Raw genomic sequence first — 20,969 nt, forward strand, 5'->3', positions numbered from 1 at the left:
AAAGCCACTCAGACTTTGGGAGAAGGGTTTAATTTTCCTGGAATTCTCCTACCGTTTTTTTGTTTGTTTGTTTTTGTAATTTTTATCTCAACTATACCCAGAAGCATCCTCACAGATTCAAAATCACTGCATCTGTGGCCCAGATTTCTGTAGCAAACCACAAGTGTTAGAATCCAGTTTGCCTCAAAAGAGGGAAGAGGAATCGGTAGCTCAGGAATAGGAACACAGGTACCCCTACTGCAGGGCCCACATTTAGTTCTTAACAGAATAAGAAGTCTTGCATGGTTCTACAGTGTATCATCATTGAAATCATAGTTCTATAATGGAGACTTTAACACAGAATAGTCTCTTAGTTTCTTGCCCTTTGCCTTTCTTACCTCTGTGGACACATGCAACATTGTATGTTATATTGGTCCATTTTTGTTACTATTATGCAATACCTGAGTGGGGCTCCTTTATAGAGAAAAAAATTTGTTCACAGTATTAGAATCTATCAGTCCAAAGTCAATCAGCTCTATTGGGTTTGACCTTGGGGGAGGGGGGTTTAAAATGTCTCATGACATTATGGCAGGAGTGAATGTGGGAACAAGTGATCCCTTTACCAGATACAAGGATCAGGGTCAAATTTAAATTTTTTAAGCTATTTATCTATTTAATTACAGCATTTGGGATCAAATACAGGACCTCAACAATGTTAGGAAAGAACTCTACCACTGAGCTATAGCCCAGTCCCTAGCGGTCATAAGAACTTACCTCAGAAGACCAGTGTTGCCTAGGGTGCACTCTCAATACCCCAAGGCCCTCCCAACAGGCTGGCTTCTTAAGGGTTCCATCCCTTTCCACACCTTCCACATCTTGACCTTGGCTGTTGGGAAAAATACACAAACTAGAGGAGTGGATTGGGGGGAGGGAGGGAAAGTGGGAGAAAAATGAGGGAGGAGGTGCCAAGTTTGACAAGAAATGTAACTCACTGTCTTATGTATGTAACTGTAACTCCTCTGTACTTCACCTTGACAATAAAATTAAACTACACACACACACATGCACACACACACATACACACACATGAGCATTAGTACTTGGGTTCACTAGATTTGCATGTTCCCCACGGAGCTAGTTGTGTACCAATTTAGGAACACTTTCACTCCATATTTTGAAGTTTTTCAGGAGTTTTGCCTTTATTTCTGTTTATAATAATGTATCCCACAGATGCTTGCATTTTACTCTGGTATAAAGGGCTAGTTCTAACTTTCCAGTATGCTTTCTATCTAAAACAACAGATGCCTCAAGAAAACCTAGTTCACCAGACTGGTGAAAATATGATAGTCAAAACACACATTTGAAAGGTATCAAAGGCCCTCTGGAAGTTACTCTGCAAAGGACCTCTGCAAAGTTACTAACATACTGCAATTATAACATATCAATTTTTTTTTTGCTATGGAAGCCCTGCAATGCAGGAAAGCCTCTAGAATCTTACCGAACCATATTTAAACATTTCTAATCATGTACCACTTCCAGCTCACCAAGCCTGTAACCTAAAGTAGTCTTGAAAATCTCTCACTGCACTTTGGAATCACCTACAGGGTATCTAGCACACCTGGCTCAATCCCAGAGGGCCCTTTGTGAAAGAGAATGAAATGAACATGATGAATGAATGTAACTCACCAAACAGATAAAGGACATATTAAGAAGCAAGCTTTAAGTATTCACTCATCATGTGAGTCTACGCTGACATAAACCTACTTGCTATTCCTAAAAGCTGTAAATCAAACTTGTGTAATTGGTCATTTTATTTATTTTGTAATCAATAAGTGTTTATTTGTTGAGAAACTTCTAGATTCAAGATACTGGGCTGCAGGCTTTTATTTCTCTCTAGTGGTCACAGCAGTCCAAGCTGAGGAGGCTTTCTTAAGTGCCTTTGCTCTACTAATGGTCTGGGCATGTTCTTTTGCTTCCTTCCTGTCAGGACTTTGGTTGTTTTTATACACCATGGTCAAATTGTCGTTCCCTTTTAAAATCTAGCCATAAAATCAGATGTGCATTTGCCTAGTGTTTGTTCATTTTTTTAATATTAAATGTCCCCCTTTAAAAAGTAAAATAGCGGGCTGGGGATATGGCCTAGTGGCAAGAGTGCCTGCCTCTGATACACGAGGCCCTAGGTTCAATTCCCCAGCACCACATATACAGAAAAAAAAAACCGGCCAGAAGCGGTGCTGTGGCTCAAGCGGCAGAGTGCTAGCCTTGAGCGGGAAGAAGCCAGGGAAGAAGCTCAGGCCCTGAGTCCAAGGCCCAGGACTGGCAAAAAAAAAAAAAAAAAAAAAAAAAAAAAGTAAAATAGCCGAGTACAGTTACAAATATAGATGCTTTAAATATTCCAAATATTTAAAAAGTATGTTTTTGGCAACTTCCCAGTGAATTGCTTTTAGGATGGCTGAACAGTAGGTATTCTTACTGTTTTGTGTTGGTTTGGTTTGGGTTTGGGGGGAATAATTTTATTTATTTATTTATTTATTTATTTGTAATCATTAAGTCATTGTATAAAGTTGTATAAAGGTGTTCCAATTCAACATGTCAGAGGTCAATGTGCCTAATAAATATCATCCATGCCATCATTATTCCACATCTGTCCCAGCTAATCCTTCCCCTCAAGTTACTTGGTTTCATTTTCGTATATTAATAGCAAATATTATGACTGTGTTTGCCCACCCTTTCTCTCCTGGTTGGTATTCATTTGTTTAGTTTTGAATGTGGTCCTAGGCAACTAGGAAATTAGGTGCCTTGTCATTATCTGTACAGCTAGAGCATGCTCTCATAGGATGCCAGAAAATGCTTGCATGTTGCTGCTGAGCAGTTAATTCTTCAGGATGACCTGAAGTGTCCTTTCCATCTTGTGAAGTTAAGCTTCCTGAGCAGTAAAGAATTCTTTTCAGGCTGGCACACACGTACTCCTGCTGAAACAGTGTCTCTGTCTCAATACAGCCTGATGGAGAATCCTGCCATTTTCTGTGTGGGTCACTTATCCAACCCAGAAAAAAACTAACAGTGACTATTTTTAGATTGAGAGGGAATCAGAATTCTTGCAGAATGGTGATATTAAATGTGATCATTGGGCAGTTACTATGTGTAATATGCTAAATCTTTTTTCCCCCCACAGGCAGGGCAGAGGATTTTTGGTACCTCTTTCCACTTTCCCATTGCTACCAGTCATTTAAGTGACAGATTAGTTTGACTCTTTACACATTTTTAAAGCAAGGAAGATATAAACATTTAAGTTTCTTGAAAGGCTGCTCCAGAATTATACCCCTAAAAAAAAACAAAACCTTCACACTAGTACTAACAATGGAAACAGAAGCTTCCAGAGTTTACATATTAAGGGAAATGGTAGTATTTGCTCATTTACCCCCAGTCACTATGCCAGAGCTCAGAAAAGTCATTAAAAAACCAAAAGTCGGGCCTGGGGATATGGCCTAGTGGGAAGAGCACTTGCCTCATATACATGAAGCCCTGGGTTCAATTCCCCAGCACCACATACATAGGAAACGGCCAGAAGTGGCACTGTGGCTCAAGTGGCAGAGCGCTAACCTTGAGTAAAAAGAAGCCAGGGACAGTGCTCAGGCCCTGAGTCCAAGTCCCAGTACTGGCAAAAAAAAAAAAAAAAAAAAAAAAAAAAGCCGTGACCTACCTTTCCTTTCTGAAAAATAATTGTGTGTGTGTGTATGTTGTACAAAATAATGGACTTCAATCTGACATTTTTCTTACATGTATATGTGTATAAAAATTATATATGATCTTGTATATGTACATACAAAGTATAATGTAGTTTGATCATATCCACCTCTTATACTTTCTCTTTTTCTCCCATGTCCTACTTTTCCTTATCTTCTAGGTTTTTGTTTGTTTGTTTTTACTGGTTCTGGGGCTTGAATTTGGCCTGAGTGCTCTCCCTGAGTTTCTTTTGCTCAAGGGCAGTGCTCTACCACTTGAGCCACAGCACCACTTCTGGCTTTTGTTTTGAGTAGTTTATTAAAGGTAAAAGTCTCATGGAATTTCCTGCCCACTCTGGCTTCAAACCATAATCCTCAGATCTTCAGTTTCTGAGTAGCTAGGATTACAGGCATGAGCCACTGGTGCCCAGCTTTTATTTTCTATTTTTAAGACTGAAAATTGTTTATTTATTTAACTATATCCCAATACTAGAAATTTAGTGATGAAACCTGTCATATAATCCTAATATGGGACTAGATGCAGAGGAGATGGAGATTGGGGAAATTTTGGGTTCCCAGTCAACCTGAGAACAAAGTTAGTGAGATCCTTTATGTCAACAAACAAGGTAGGCATAGTTGCCCAACAAAACAAGAGATGAGGCTAGCATAGAGGAAAATTTGAGACCTTTTCTAAAAAGCAACTAAAGGAAAAAAGAACTGAAAGTGTAGCTTACTCTGTATAGTGCTCACCTAACAATGAGCACAAGGCCCCAAGTTTAAACCACACTAAAGGTATCTAAGGCCATCTTGAAGAACTGATACTCTCTAGTAGCAAAATCTGTTTAAAAGCTAAAACAATTAGGATAGTGTTTTACTGGCAATAAAAATGCACAGAGAAACATATCTATATATAACAATTTGATTCATGACTGAGGTGTTCCTTGCAATGCGTCATGGGACAAAAAGGCTCAGGGACAGTGCCCAGGCCCCAAGTTCAAGCTCCAAGACTAGCAAAAAAAAATTTTTAATACAGTCAAATTATTTCAAAGTTAATTAAAATACTAGTATAAGCCTTTTGTTAGAAATAAGACCAGAATCATACATGATCCCACCTCAAGCCAGACTAAAATATATGAGATTCATCTGCTTTGGGTTCTTCTTACGGTACAAAATGTTCCTATTGTATCTTCTAACTTTCCTGGACAATTAGGATTTACTATGAAGCTCACATGGAAAATATACTTCTTGAGTATTTCCCAAGTGCTATAATCCAGTAGACAAAAATTAAATAAAACAACAATGAAAAAAACTTTAAAAATTTTTTACAGTTTCACTTATCTGAAAAGAGAAGAAATATTATTAAAAGTGTCATTTGAATAGGATATCTTTAATAAAAATACTCTCAACCAACTCACAAGTCGAAAAGCCCCGAAGTGGAATGTTTTATCTAAGGGAATGTCAGATGGGTAAAGCTGATTTAACATTTAATGGGTACAGACTCCACTACCTCTGAGAAGTTCTAATCAAGCCTTATCTCATTGAAATGCAAGCTCAGAAGTAGGAAAACTGATTAACAAAATAAAAAAAAATCCAGAGTGTTTCCCGTGCAAACAGTCATCAGCGTATCTTATGTAATTATGTAGCCCATAAATCAACACAGTGTGCAAAGGCTTCGCTCATGGTGTAAATTTCTTAATGACTGAGATGTCTTTAACCATGAATAATTTATATCTGCATGATCTATTTTTTTTCTTCCAACCATGCTTCACTTCAGCAGGATAAACTAATCATCTGTCTAGAGATGGGCTCCTAATTATTTATTTCTTCCTGATTTTTCTCCTCTTTATTTCCCTCATCTTGACATATTCCTCTTTTTTGTTTGTTCTTGCACGTTCTGAAGTAAGATTGCTGCATTCATCCACCCTGTTTGCATGTTTTCATCCCCCTCCCCCCATGCAGCTTGTTAGACAGCTTGGAATAAAGCCAGTGCTTTTAGGAATTCTACTTTTCAGAAGATGGGCTGTGAATGGAGATTGGGTGGCAGCGAGGGAAATAGGCTTAATACCACAAGGTAGTGTGAGCTGTTTTGATGTTGTGGTAGGGAAACATTTATTATGGAAAGCAATTGCTAGAAAAGGCTAATGATCAATTAAACGTTAACACTTGTAGATTTTTGTCCTGTGATGCAGAAAGGAACTGCCACATGGGTAATGCTGGAGAGCCATACTTGCTAAAACTATTTCCTTGTTTTCCTAGCACTCATTAAAATAAAGTTGGCTGAGAAGCATTCCAATCAACTTCTACCTCATCTAATAAGCTCATAAGAACCAGGCCATCTTGCTCACCCTTCTCTATTGTTCACTTGCCGTTTATCATGGTTATTTGTTAAAAACAAATAGTTGCCTTTCAATACCCATCATAAGCAAGGAGATGTCAACCACCTTCTGTGAATCTTTTGACACTTATTTTTGGCATTTCTGAGGTTTGAACTCAGGACTTTAATAAGCTTGCTGGGCTAGCATTCTACCTATTGAGCCATGCCTCCAACTGGTTGGTTACTTTGGAAGCAGGGCCAGCTTCGATCATGATCCTCTTAATACACACTGCTGTAGATGGGATGACATGTGTGTGTCACAGCTATAAACAACTAGCACTTGTCATCTTTTAACACCTTTGATGTGCTTAAGTAAGTTTCCTAGAAATCTGTAAGTCATGTCCTAGCAGATAAAACTATTTTTTTTATCATTACTCTGACCATACTATACTATAAACATTTCACTGAGGGATAGGTGTGGGGTAGGTGAGAAAATTATGAGCAGTGTAGTTCTTGTAGTTAAAATGAGGAAAAATTACTAGAAAGTTATGTTCTACCGAATATGTTTTTATAGTGGAATCCAGGAGTTCTTCCTCCACCCTCATGATAGAAAGGCATAAGTTGTCACCTTTGAAGCCAGGAACAACCATGGCTCACACCTATAAACCTAGCTACCCAGAACACTGAGCTCTAGAGGAGCATAGTTTGAAGCCAGCAGAGGCCAAAAGTCTATGAGACACCATCCCCAAATAACTACAGAAAACTAGGCAAGAGAAGCAAAAGTGGTAGAGCACCAGCTAAATAAGCAAGCTGGGCAACTTGAGTTCAAACCGGCCACAAATAAATAAAGAAGTTTAAATAAATAAATAAAACTGTGTTTGGCATATATGTTCAATAAATATATTTCAGAAATTCATGTTGTAAGGGGGAAGATGGGAGAAAAATGAGGGAGGAGGTAACAAGTTTGATAAGAAATGTACTCACTGCCTTACTTATGAAACTGTAACCCTTCTGTACATCACTTTGACAATAAATAACTGAATTAAAAAAAAAGAAATTCATGTTGTAAAAATGTAACTTAGTATGAATCTCAGTCATAAACAGCACACACAATCTCTGCTGCATGAGCTTTAATCAAGGAACAATTAATTAACAGCTAGTTAAGAGATTAGCTGTCGAATTGTATATATTAAAAGTACTGTGAAGGAAAAGCACAGGGGTCTATTAGAGTTGATAACAGGCAGCTTGTCATGGTTTGCAGGTCCAGGCAGGAATCCCTGAGATATGGCATTTCAGTAGTGCAGGAGTAGGAGAGGTAGGGAGAGTTGAGCAACCCAGGTAGAAGGGAGTGGATAGGAGGTAACTTTTGTGATTTCATCGAACTGAAAGTGGAGTAGGGAAGCAGGCACAGAGAGGCAGGCCAGACTGGTAGAAAATCCAGCTGATGTGACAAGCAGAAGTTGGGTCATTCAGGTTACCGTGCATACTAAAATGTCCTGTGTTCGCAGCTGTGGGAAGGTTTTAAGTATGGGACTAACATAAAAAATAGTTTTAAAAGATGACTCTAGACTGGGGAAGATGGAGGGCACAAGAGGATATGAGGGTGTAAGATGGTGCTTATTTAGATTAAAATAGCAATTGTGGAGACAGAACAAAAAATGAAATGGAGAGTTCTTTCAGGAGTAAGGTCAAGAGGAATTTTTGAGGATGGGGAGAAGAATGAGTTGGCAGCACCACCTGGGACCTGCTTTACATGATGTAGTATAATGTGAGCTGCTCATGAGGAGAAGCTAACCAGGCGTGAGCTCACACTTTAGATTGTCAAGCAAACAGGAGTGCCTCAAGGCTAGAGAAGATCGACCCCCTAGTGATGGAATGACAACTAAAGCAGGCTGCAGGGGCTGATGTGAATTTTTACCAGAGAGTCCAGTAGAGTCAGTGAGGGGTAAATACCTGCTGTGTATCACCTGGGGCCAGTTGCTGTAAACTTCAAAATGCAGAGCATCTTGACCACTGAGACACTAGACAGAACTGGCAGGAAACAAAGGAGAGAGAAAAATCAGAGTGCTGTCACTGGCCCTAGACTGATGGCAGGACAACAGAGGAATTTATACCTTTGCTTAACAAGGTGAGCAAAACCAGAGAGTGGCAACCATCATAGTAGTCTCGTGGTCAAGTTATCCGTAGGCCCTGGGGTAAAGCATCCCGTTACCTCAGAATAAAAAGCTTGGTAGACTAAGACCTCTGGCTCTTTTCAGCTATTATCAACAAGACTCTGCCCTGGAATTGTCAGGAAGATAGAAAAGCCCCAATGTTCTCTTTGTTTTTTATAATACCAAATTATTTCTATGTCACCAATCATATACAGTACATACAAGAATCCTTAGCACTAGAATATGTTTGTTCTTGGCAGGAATGTTCTCATATTTACCTTTTTTTAACAAATACTTAATTTTGTTTCAAAGTGTAAATGGCTCGCTCACATGGACTTTTCAACTTCGTGATTCACCATATGTCACCTTCAGCCATAGATACACAGATTTCCCAGTTCTCTATCTCTGAGTGGTGATAAAGATGTACTTGAGGATTCAGTAGAACTGATTGATGAAGTCTCCAACACCAGAGCAGGAGAAAAGCATAAAAGTGTTATAGGCCAATGTGCAATCTTAAAAATGAGATCAGATAATTTCATGGTTGAGGTCAGAATGTATCAATAATAATAATCACCTGTATGCATAGTAGATTGCTTAAAATATACATCCTATATCAATGTAAAAACATAAGAAAAAGTAACATTGTATTAGTAACCAGTAAGTTGTAGAAAAATTTAGTAAGTTGTCTAAGGTACCGTAATGGAAATATTGTGAAAATAAGAATTAAGTGTGAATACCGTAACTCAGTATACAGGACTATTTTTCCCAGACGTGTTCTGTACTCTCAGCGCTCTCAGTGACAATAAGAGTTTTCTTTCTTGTTAACACAATCAGTTATTTAATAGCTATTAATTGTAGGCCTTTTTAAGTGTTGATCATCTCAGCATCCAGACACTGAGAACACTGTGATTGGTAAGGCATAATCTCTGCCTTCAGAATAAACTTAGTCTGACAGTGGAGAGAGACGTGTAATCCCAACTGACTGTGGTAAAACCATAACAGCATCTATACCTCCTTTTCTTCCTTGCTCTTCTATTCCTTACTCTGGTGTTGGAGACTTCATACATCAGTGCTGTGGTTCCTTGAGTACATCTTTATCACCAAGCTACAAATCAGAAAGAGTGAACTGGCTAATCTGTGTATCTGTAGCTGAAGCTCAGGTGATATACAGTGATTCATGAAGTTGAAATGTCCATATGAGAGAATCACATCCAGTTTGAGAAGAAGCAACAGAAGGAATACAGTGGAGTGGAATAGCATGTGAAAAAAACAAACACCTTACCAAATCATGACTTAAAGAGGCTTCTTTGAATTATTGATGTTTATATTGATTTCTTGAGCATGAGTAAGGATCAGAGGAATGAAGAGTGTGCCAACCACAAATAAAGCATGTATAAGGTCACTCCTGAAAGACAGGTGACCTTCTAAGTAAGGTCCAATTAAGGAAAGAAACAGAGACTTCAAAATTCCACCTAGTTTACCCATGCCTACTTCTTATCAGCCTAAAGATATCATAGAAACATCCATTCTTCCTCCTTCCCTTCCTTTCTTTCTTCTTTAATTTCTTCTTTCAGTTGGGGAAGGTGTGAAGATACATAAGACATTATCCCAACTGTCATGAAGTTTAAAATCTTATTGGAGAGATTTCTGTGTGCACGTATTGGGATTATATGAGCTCGATGATGGGAAAGGTGGTCTGAAAGGTGTCCTGAGGAGATGTTCTATAGAAGAATACCAAAATTTCAGTGATAAGATTTTCAAGCTGCTATCAGACCATATATTCTCTTTTTCATTTGTTGGCTTGCTTATTTGTTTCATCTTGTCTTCTTTCTTGAAATTTATTCTTTGGCAGATTCTGTGGCAACAGCATCAGGGCCACTACTAGTTGAAGTTGCCAAAACTCCTGGTGCCAGCCTTGGGGTTGCCCTTACTACCTCGATGTGCTGTAACAAACAGGTCATTGTCATAGACAAAATCAAATCTGCAAGTATTGCAGACAGGTGAGTGTCATGGAAGATTCCTACTTGTTTAAAATTGCATATGTGTTTGAAAAAATTCTGTACATATATCCCATATGTGACCCATACAACTACACACACACACACATACATACATACACAGATGAAAACAGCTCTTTCCAGTGTAATGAAATTTCAGGCAGGGAAACAAATTAATGTTGTGGGACTAAAGGTTTAACTACCTTATCAGTCACCTTAGGATGTAATGTTACTTCATCCAGATGTTTGGTGTGGCCTTTAGCAATAGAAAGAAAGAAAAAAATCAAAACACCAAGCAAATTTTCGTAGTGCATCCTAGGGTAAAACGATTGCCTACTCTTGATGTAGGGTAGCTGAACTGATCTTTATTAAGCCTCATGCAGAGGAGTCATTCGGTTTTCTCTGGCATTGTTAGCAATTAAATCCTTCTACCATAAAATTTTATTCATTTTAAAAAAATATAGATAAAACAATATTTTTAAAGTAATGTAGTCTTTAAGATCAGGTCTGATATTGTCATAGCATATTAATCTTAATGGTTTCACAACCAACACCATAATAGAAAATGAAATTTGTTCTTTCTAACTAATATTTTAGACTTGTAAGGTAAAAAGGAAGCAGGGGTAGGGGGAGATAAAACAGTTTTCCCCACATATGAAATTATTTTACAGCTCCCAATCAGAAAAACGCTTGTCTCCAACTGAAGTATTCAGCTGAAATCCTCCTTGTACCATGGTATAATATTTTTAGAGGAAATATCTTTAAATATTTGGATTTTTTTTCTATGCCAGTACTGAGGGATGAGCTTAGGGCCTGAGCTCTCTCCTAGCACTCTACCACTTGAGCCACAGCTCCACTTCTGCCTTTCTTTCTTTCTTTCTTCCTTTTTTTTTTTTTTTGGTTAGTTAGTTGGAGATAAAAGTCTCATGTATTTTCTTGCCTGGGCTGGCTTTTTGAACAGTAATCTTCAGATCTTAGCCTTCTGAGTAGCCAACAGCTCCCAGCTTTTGAAATGTTTTTATCTTAGGAAGTAGGCTATCCACACCGGAAAATTGTAGGTAGACTCAAACAACCAGTGCATTCTGCATGGTTTCCAGCCTTCCTCTCCACTTGCTCTTGTCCTGGCTACAAATCCTCCAGACTGTGGCAGAAGGACCTGCAGCATCCCCAGTAGTCTACAGCTCCACCTTCGGGCACTGTTTCAGCAGCTGTTGATCCCAGAACATTCTCCAGTCCCGTGGCACAGGATGAAAACAGTCTCCCTCTCTTTTCTCCTATTCTGCATTGAGTAACTAATTTAAGGAGCTGTCCACTTCAGGGTGTTACCTGCTGTGGTTGCTTTGCTCAGCTCATGCAGTAACCAGTGTCTTGAGTTCAGCAAGATGTACCAGTGAGTCCTAGCCCAGCTTTCCCCGGGACTCACCATGCAGGCCTGGTTGTATTCCTCACTGGAACCCTGTAAAATTTCCAGTCATTGAGAGTCTCTGTAGTAATGAATAATTGATTCAAGCACTGGTGATTTGGGAACTTAAATGAAGGGCTGCTAAGGTAATAGTAACTGAATCTCCCCATGTTATTCTCATTCACACATTTTAAAAGTCCCTACTCCAATTCTGTGAATCCCATCAAGATTCTGAATATGTACTGACTGGCATTTATGAGTAGGAAAGCCTAGGAAGAAATCTCACAAAAGAAAGTCAAAGAGAAATATCTCTCAGTCTTCACTCTTCTCTTCCTCATTTCCAAATGTCTACATCATTATTCCAACATAAGACATTTTTAAATATATAGTTTATGCACTTAATAAATTCAATCAACAGATAAACAATGATAAAATGGGCAAACATAAACATTATAAGTATTTCAGATTTTTAAAAGAGTAAATTCGTATTCATTAAAAATGAAATACTGTTATTTTTCCAAAACATAGAACTTAATTTCAACAAAACAACTTAATAAAACCCAATGCTTAGTAAAGCAAAATTCACATGAAGATTAGTTAATATCAGCACAAGACAATTTTAAAGGACATTCTCCTACATTTTCTATGAAATTTTGCATTCCTATTTATACCTAAGGTTCCTAAAGTTTGACAGATGGTATTTCCTATAACACTCAAATTTTGCTGGGTTTTTTTTTGTAGTGTAAATAAAAATTGTGTGCAAGTCTTAACTAGGAAGGAGCAGAAAGCCAGATTGCAAATTGTCATGGTCTGTTTGTCCTCTCTGTAGATGTGGGGCACTGCATGTGGGCGACCACATCCTCTCCATTGACGGCACTGGGATGGAGTACTGTACGCTAGCAGAAGCAACCCAGTTCCTGGCAAACACCACCGACCAGGTCAAACTGGAGATTCTTCCACATCATCAGACTCGCTTGGCCCTGAAGGGTCCCGACCACGGTGAGTACTCTGCCCAAATCTCTTTATCTTGTTCCCTCAAGAACACTAGAGAGGCAGGCACCAGTGGCTCATGGCACTAGCTACTCAGGAGGCTGAAATTTGAGGATCATGGTTCAAAGCCAACCTAGGCAAGAAAGTCTGTGAGACTCATCACCAATAAGTCACCAAAAAGCCTAAAGTGGAGTTATAGCTCAAGTTGTAGAGTACCAGCTTTGAATGAAAAAGCTAGAAGACAGCACCCAGACAATGAGTTCAAGCACCAGTATAAGTACTAACAGAGAGTGAGAGGAAGAAAGAGAGAGAGAGAAAAAAAACAATGGAAAGATGAATGTCTTTATCATTTCTTTTCAAAATACCAAATTTAAAGTGTAATTTGTTGGAAACTCCAAAAAGGAAGAAGGAAACATGGTCTAAAACAGAAAATTTAGACTTGTATTATTTGATATATATTTTTTAAGTCTTTGGTGCAAGTTAAATGTGTTAAGAAGAGTAATTTGATTTCCTGATATTCATTTTGAATGTGCAGTATATATGAAGCACAATGAAGACAAGTTTTGAGACTCCATTTCCAAAATTAAAGTAGATATTAATCAAGTACTGGATGGGGGACTCCACGCTATGAAGAATTTCTTCTCAGGATGCTTTTCTCCTTCAGCTGAAGGACAGACAACCTGTCAGGCTAAACCTCTTGCCTAGAAGAATGTGAATATTTCCCTTCATTTGTGTAATACACAGATATCTGCAGAGGGAGCCTGTATTTTCACTGCTTGGCTGAACATTTATATACCATCCAGCTGGGCATCGTCAACAGAATTGGGTTCAAGAAAAGGGACTTTGAGCCCTAAGTGAAATGAAGTCAAATCTTTAATGGGAGTCTCTTCTGCCCTCTTCTCTGTCCCTTAACCTAAATGTGCCCTTTCTAATCCCTAAAGCAGAAGACCTCACTGAAGTTGGCAAGTCTAGCCTGAAAGCAGGTGTATTTCTGTATGTTTTGAGAGGGGGGGGAGAGAAAGAGCGCGCGCAAGTTTTCTCTAGAACTGAACTTTTGCTTAAGAGGAGGTCATTTGTAGTATGTGTTTCCAACCTTCGAAAGGCAGTGTATTTCTGTGCAGTTTTTTTAATGGCCCAAATAATTTTTATACTGAACAAATCAGCTGAATGCAGCCTTTTTGAATAGAGCTTAGACATCCCTGGGGCTAATGAAAATCTCTAGTACAACATTATCCTTATCAGATATTAATTTTACACATTGGAGTAGAGAAATGATGCTACATTGGGCAGCTGAGGAGAAGGAAATGAGTGTTAGTGAATAGAGGAGCCAGGGAGCTCCAGAAAGGTACAGCTCAGGAAGTACACGCCACTCCTACCAGGACACCCCCTCGGCCTCAGTACACTGGCTGAGAAGAGAGGTCTAAGCAAATGAAAACTGTCTTCTAAATTCATCTGAGGTTGGAAGTGAAGTTGTGGCTCAAGTGGTAGAATGCCAGCCTTGAGCCACAAGCAAGAGCACAAGGTTCTGAGTTAAAGCCCCAGTACCAGAACACAAAAAAGAAAAAAAAAAATTTCATTTGAAGTTGCCATTGGAGTAGGAGCCTAAAATGTCTAAGAATACAGCTTGGTGTTTTGCTAAATTCTGTTATTAGCCAGTCAGAACTGTATGACAAGTTCTTTTAAAATGCTATCATCTTTAACATTCATGTTTATTTTACTTTTGTTTTCCCTTTATGCAAATCATAAATAGTTCCCAACTCATGAAATATTAAATATTTTTACCTGCCAAGATAATTTGAAAAGATGAATTTATATGCTAAAATGGATGGACCAAGAACACATTATTTTCTTCCTTTTGGAACCTGACATCATTAATATCTGGGAGCAAGTAGGCTGACAATCTAAGTAACTCTAGCTTCCCATGTGACCCCATTATCTGCTCTGACTTAAAGTCATCCACTATCTGCCTTTAGCATATAAGCCTATAAAATCAGATTTGCATTTCCAAAAGGAAATAAAACTCTGTCTCCTAAACATAATTAATTCAAGAATAAAATAATACAAAAAATATTGGCTGTGTTTGCAATTCTCAGACTTCTATTTTTTTTTTAATTAGTGGAGTATTTGTTGTTGTTGTTGTTGATGTTTTTGCATAGTTGTATATTTTCCCACAAGAACATTCTGGTTATTTTTCCAAGATCTCTGATGCCTGAACATGTCTCTCATCCCATGAGTGGACAGAGACATTTCTCAAATTTGATTCACAATGAAGTAGTTACCACAGCGGCCCCACCCCCATCCAACAATGTCGAAATGAAATACCAACTCAGAAAACGAGATTAGCTCTGCTTTCCACTGGTGAAGAGCAGCACCAAAGAAGCCAGCAGGAATGAGCTATCAGAATTGAGGAGTAGGTCAAAGGAAAAACATTTGCCTACATCCTTGAGACTCTGGGTTTGATCCCCAGGACTAAAAAGAAAAACAAAACAAAATTTTAGTGAGGTTAAAAATTGTTCCCACTGAAGGTCTTTGGGAGACATGATCGTGAGTGAAGGAAACTGAGACTTTGGGAAGTAAAAAATAGCCAGTCTCTGGATCTGTCACTTGGTGTCAGGAGGGCTTTGTGGGTTCGTGAGGGCACCCAGCTGAACAGCCTCTGCCCATTCTCCTGCCCTCCTGGAGGTGCAAGGGATTAGGTTTCAGGGAACAAAAGAGGGTGCTGTCTGTCATAAACTGCAGGACCACAGCAACTATGCCACTAAGGGATGATGTGGAAAGCCTGCTCTTTTCAACTTGAGAATTAAGATTCTGGATACATAGGAAGGGGCCAGGCAGTGGCAGTGGGTGAGGGCAGAGACTCCTTAACTGACCTCTTAGGACATTCTGGCTCCAATTCTTGGGATCTTAAACAAGTTACCCAACTTTTCTTTAATTCAGATTCTTCATGTGTGATGAGGACCACAATAATAACTGTATCAGGAATGTTGTGAGCATTTGCCATAATAACCCATGAGAGGGGACTTTGTTCAGTGCCTAGAAGAGAGTAGGAATATGTGGAAATATAACTTAATAATGCCTATAAATGGTCTTTGCCAAAGACTTTCTTATTATACTTACCTAATATGCAAGTGTCAAGTCACTGTGGTAAAACACATCAGAATACACAGTAACTATCTTCTCTGTATCAGGTTATTTGTTGAAGACATTTTACATTTGTTATCCATGGCATACAGTTTTGTTTCATCCTCTTATTGCTCTTGTCCTTTTATTATTTCATATATATCAAGATTTAGTCCTACAGGTATTTCCTACAATAATTTGCACAGTGCCTAGTCACACAGAATGTAGTTGATAATATCTTTCTTAGTGATTTTGATTCTTCATTTGGCCTGAATATTCTCTTGACTGCCAGTAATTTTCTAAGCGCTCAGTATAGAACTGGGTCAAGAGGTGGATATGGGATTGTGTAATGTGTTCAACAGACCCTGGCATCTCTGAAAACACAGGCCATACTTTGTCAAGAGAATCACAAAGTTTGTGGTTGTAGATCAGTCACACCCAATAATAATTGCATCTAAAAGGATGATGTCTTATTTACAACAAAGTGTGATGAGGATGGTGAATGTCACATGTGTCTTCTCTGTAACACTCTCAAGGGAAATGATTCTGCAGTGGAGACGCAGATACTCTTAGCTGACATCCCTGTTCGTTCATGCATTCCTTTTATTGACTCATTCCTTCATCGATCCTTATGTGCTAGGCACTGTTTTAGTTGCCTAGGATACATCTAGAAAGCAAGGCAGGCAGAGTAAATCCTTATTCTTGAAGAATTTACATTCTTGAATCCAGAAATAAACATTAAAAATGTATTTTATAAAACAAGTCCATTTCAAACAGGGATAAGTGTTAGAAGGACTATAAAGCAGTAATAGATAATAAGGAAGAAGTTGATTCTCCAGCCAAGGAGTACAGCTGTAACTTTTCTGAGGAAGTAGCATGTGCACTGAGACCTGACTGGTAAGCAGTGCCTGGCCGTACAAACAACTGTGGGTGGGGAGACACTGAGGCAGGGTGGGCGCAAAGACACTGAGGCAGGAAGGTGGACTGGCTGGTTCTAAGATCAGGCATGAGACCAGCAGGGTGGAAATGTATGACTAATGAAGTGGTACAGATGAAGCTAAAGGTAAATTTATGGACTGCGTTTGATTCTCTTGGTAATGTTAGCCATTTAAAAGGGTAGGTAGAGGATGTAAAAGACACACATACACAAATACCCTTGCTATGTTGTGGATCTTGGAATGCAAGTGTGCAGTCTATGAATCAGGAAGCCAAGTCCAAAGGTATTACAGACATCTAGGTGAAGGAGACAGTAACTTGAACTAGGACAATGCAAGGAGAGAGCGAGAGCGAGAGCGCGAGAGAGAGAGAGAGAGAGAGAGAGAGGCAGAGGCCTAAAAGAAACAGCAATGGAATGAAGGAGATGGGTGATCATTTAGGACTAAAATATTATGACGACTGTGAAAGAGTTCTGCAGGTTTCTGACAAATCCTGTAAGACTTAACTGACCAGTGAATGAAATTTATTGCGGGAAAGCTACATCTATGTTCTTTAAAAGTTATTTTATTGTTGGTACGAAGATAAAACTGTTGCAGAATCGATATTATTCCTCGTAGCTCATTTATTTTTATTCTGCAGGCCAGCCCTAGGACAAGCCCTGTATGTGCATAATTCTCACATCAGTCTTGCAGACTAGATGTTTCTATCATTTCCTCTTACAAATGAGGAAAACAGAGGTTGTCAGAGGCTGAATAGCTAGCAATCATAACAAGAGGAAGGACTTGGGCAAAAATGAATCTGTATCATAGTCATCCCCCAGGGGCCTGATGGTGTTAGGGCATATACTCCAGCTGCTGCTCAGTAGACAAAGGATGAGTAGGGCAAGGAAGTTGATAGGAAGAAATTAAGCTGCTTTTCTTCATAAACCTGCTTTAAATATGTACAAAGTGAGTAATATGTATGTGAATAGCTGTGACTAATTTGCACATCAGATACCTAGTGTCACAATCACAGCAGCAGGAGAAAATAAAAATTAACAGTTATGTTTAACTATTCCAGATTCTTTTGAACAATGTAGTAACAAACATGAAATGAGTCATATTTCAAAATGATTGGTAGAAAATCCTTGGTAAGAATGAAATTTGAATAGAAACATAATGATTTTTTAAAGAAGAAACGGGATACTTACACTTTGAAATAAACTTTGTTGCAAATTTTATGGTGCCTTCAGGAAATAAAAGATGGTGTGAAGTATTAAAAGAATGAAAGATTTCTAATGCAAAGATATTTTTAAAAGTCATAAAATGTATTGAGACTTTTTTTCTTCTCCTCATTAGTGAGGATACAGATCAGATTCTGATAGCAACAGATGATTAGAGTCCTTTATTGTTGAGGAACGTCAAGTGCTCATGATATATGGTGGTGTGATTAAATGTCAGGGCAGTAAATTGTGATGTGTAACTAGGAAACCAGTGGAATCATGAGCCAATGTGATTTATTGTCTCTTCTTTCCTTTTTCTCCAAACAAGTGCAACTAACTGGCCAAGACTTACAAATCTTTAATTACTAATTGTATGCCATAGATCTTTATGGGACTGACTTTTAAATTTAAAAAAAAAACATGTTTTTAATCTCTTCTGCAAATTACATGGGGAGATTAGAAATTGATTCAATAGTTATCTTAGAAGGAGGAGGGAAATCGGCTCGGGAAAGGCATGCATTATTCCTGGGAAGATGAAAATTTTCCATCACCGATGTTAATCATCTGTTTTGCTGACCACTAAGAAAGGGGCAAAGCCAACTAGACTTTTTTTTTCTCTTTCTTTTCAAGCAGCTTTCATTTTTGTTACTTTTTTTTAATTTGTGCAATTCAGTTACTTTTTTTTCCTCTTTTTTTTTGTTTGTTGTTTTTTTGTTTTTCCTATTTCTCATCATCACTTCATATGGGCAGTGAAAATTCAGAGGAGCGACAGACAACTTCCCTGGGAATCCTGGGCCAGCAACCAGTGCAGCCTCCACACCAACCATCACTGTAACACGCACCACCCCGACCTCTGCAGAGCACCAGCCCTGACCCTCCCGAAAGCACCTCCTCCCAGCAGCCCTCGTAATGTTCCACACCTTCTGCTGCCTTCTACTGAGATCCTACTCTCCTTCATTCCATCTTTCGTTTCCTGGGTGTTGATTGGGGTTTGGTTTGGTTTGTGTTGTTTTGTTTTGTTTTTTTTTTTTTTTTTTTTTTTTGCCAGTCCTGGGCCTTGGACTCAGGGCCTGAGCACTGTCCCTGGCTTCTTCCCGCTCAAGGCTAGCACTCTGCCACTTGAGCCACAGCGCCGCTTCTGGCCGTTTTCTGTATATGTGGTGCTGGGGAATCGAACCTAGGGCCTACTGTATCCGAGGCAGACACTCTTGCCACTAGGCTATATCCCCAGCCCTTGTTTTGTTTTTGCACAACAAGCACAATATGTTACTTGAAGCACCTCCAACATTTTCTTCTTTTCTGATAGAGAGTGGTTCTCATTGAGATTCAAGAAGAAAAAGACTATTATATAGGCTAGGGTGCCCCAAGATCTTGGTATATGTGAAATCACTTAGGACATTCCTGTCAGAAAAATACCTGTGTAAATGAGATCACCTATCTTAGGCCTTGTGTTGTTCTATGGAGAAATTTGTTTTAGTACTTGCATTCTCTTTGTCCAATGCAAAATTCGTAAAGTCTCTCTGTGCTCTTATGTGTCTGAGGGTCCTGCTCCTCCTTGACACATAAATGGCTGTAGCTATGAGTTTCAAGGCACTGGCCCCTAGCTTGCTCTCTGTCTGATTGGGGCGGCAATGAGCCATAACTATGTATCACGTATGTCTTTCTGAGTTGTGGCTGGGTGGTCATGCTTCACCTGGGGAGTGTTTGGTGCCAAGCATTCACTCTCTTCCAGCAGCTGTGGTGTCTTCATCCTTCTCTCCTACCTCCATGAGCGCATACAGCCTGAGCTCCCTGAACATGGGCACTTTACCTCGAAGCCTCTACTCCACCAGCCCACGAGGAACCATGATGAGGCGGAGACTGAAAAAGAAAGACTTCAAAAGCTCCTGTAAGTAAAATGTTAGACACTCTTAGCCATTTGGCCTGCAGAAAATGCATGGGCATTAGTAAGCACATTGATGTACTGAAAGCTATAGGAAGATCTCTCTCTCTCTCTCTCTCTTTTTTTTTTCCTAGTCCTGGGGTTTGAACTCAGGGCCTGGGCACTGTCCCTGAGCTTCTTTTGCTCAAGGCTAGCACTCTACCACTTGGGCTACAGCGCCACTTCTGGCTTTTTCTATTTACGTAGTACTGAGGAATGGGCTTCATGAATGCTATACCACTAAGCCACATTCCCATCCCATGGGAGGAGGATCTGAAGGGCCTACTGCTTGTAGCTGCTATGTATTTTTAGATGCTTTTCTATTCTGGGTAGCTTTAGATATGAACCTTTGTTCTGGCTTTCTTAATCCTTCTAAAGCAAGAGTTTATCACTCTTGTGATAAATGTAGGAATCTCATACACTTGTTCAATGTTATTGTAAAGTTCATACCAAATTTCTTGACCTGACCTTCTTCCAAAGGCAGTAATACATTTGAATATTTTTTTCAACGTATGTTTCATTCTCCAAGTTTCCATTACTTCCTGCATGAATCCAACCTCTTGAGAAGTATCTCTCATACAGATTTCATCCTTATTCAGCTTGTCGTTTGGCTAACACTTTACCACTTCAACCATGCCTATAACCCTCTTTTTGCTAGTTATCTTGGAGATTTTCTGCCTGGGCTACCTTTGAATTGCAATCCTATAGAACTCAACCCCTAATTAACTACGATTACAGACATGAGCCACCAGCACCCAGCTTTATATATATTTCTTCTGTGTTAACCTTGAGATGGATTTCTTCCTGTATTTACCATGTGAATAAAAGTAAGGAGAATTCATAAATTATCTAAATAAAACCAAACCAGGACACTCCCAAACTAGTATTGACAAGAGAATGTCCTTGTGAGGAGGAGTGGTTGGAATTTTTGGCTCTGCAGCTTATTAGCCAGAAATTCATCATTCCTGAAAGGTCCTTCACAAGTGCTAACAGTGCCTCAAACACTGTGGGACAGCACATGTCACCCCACTGGGAAACAGTCTCTTCGTGGAATAAGCATCAGAAGTTTTCCTTATAAAGAAAACCATAGCCAAAGATGGGCCATCTTGATTTGCACTTGTGTTGTTCACATGAGTTTTGACTTTCATGTCCTATCAAATATAAGATTTGTTATCTGTAGTGTATAAAAATAACAATTTGAAATTGGGAAAAAAGAAGATTGAGTTTAGTC

At 39.0% G+C, this 20,969-nt stretch overlaps 1 protein-coding gene across 1 annotated transcript in view; it reads left to right on the forward strand.

Annotated features, from left to right (window-relative positions):
* Grip1 (glutamate receptor interacting protein 1) overlaps window positions 1-20,969 on the forward strand; it is a 574,087-nt gene that overhangs the window by 474,871 nt on the left and 78,247 nt on the right. Inside the window, exons 8-11 of the mRNA XM_048360113.1 lie at window positions 10,024-10,171; window positions 12,400-12,569; window positions 18,568-18,723; window positions 19,553-19,705. Coding sequence (XP_048216070.1) covers window positions 10,024-10,171; window positions 12,400-12,569; window positions 18,568-18,723; window positions 19,553-19,705 — 627 coding nt within the window. The remainder of the gene's footprint in view (window positions 1-10,023; window positions 10,172-12,399; window positions 12,570-18,567; window positions 18,724-19,552; window positions 19,706-20,969) is intronic.

Source organism: Perognathus longimembris, chromosome 1, assembly GCF_023159225.1.
Source record: "Perognathus longimembris pacificus isolate PPM17 chromosome 1, ASM2315922v1, whole genome shotgun sequence".
Classification (NCBI taxonomy): Eukaryota; Metazoa; Chordata; class Mammalia; order Rodentia; family Heteromyidae; genus Perognathus; species Perognathus longimembris.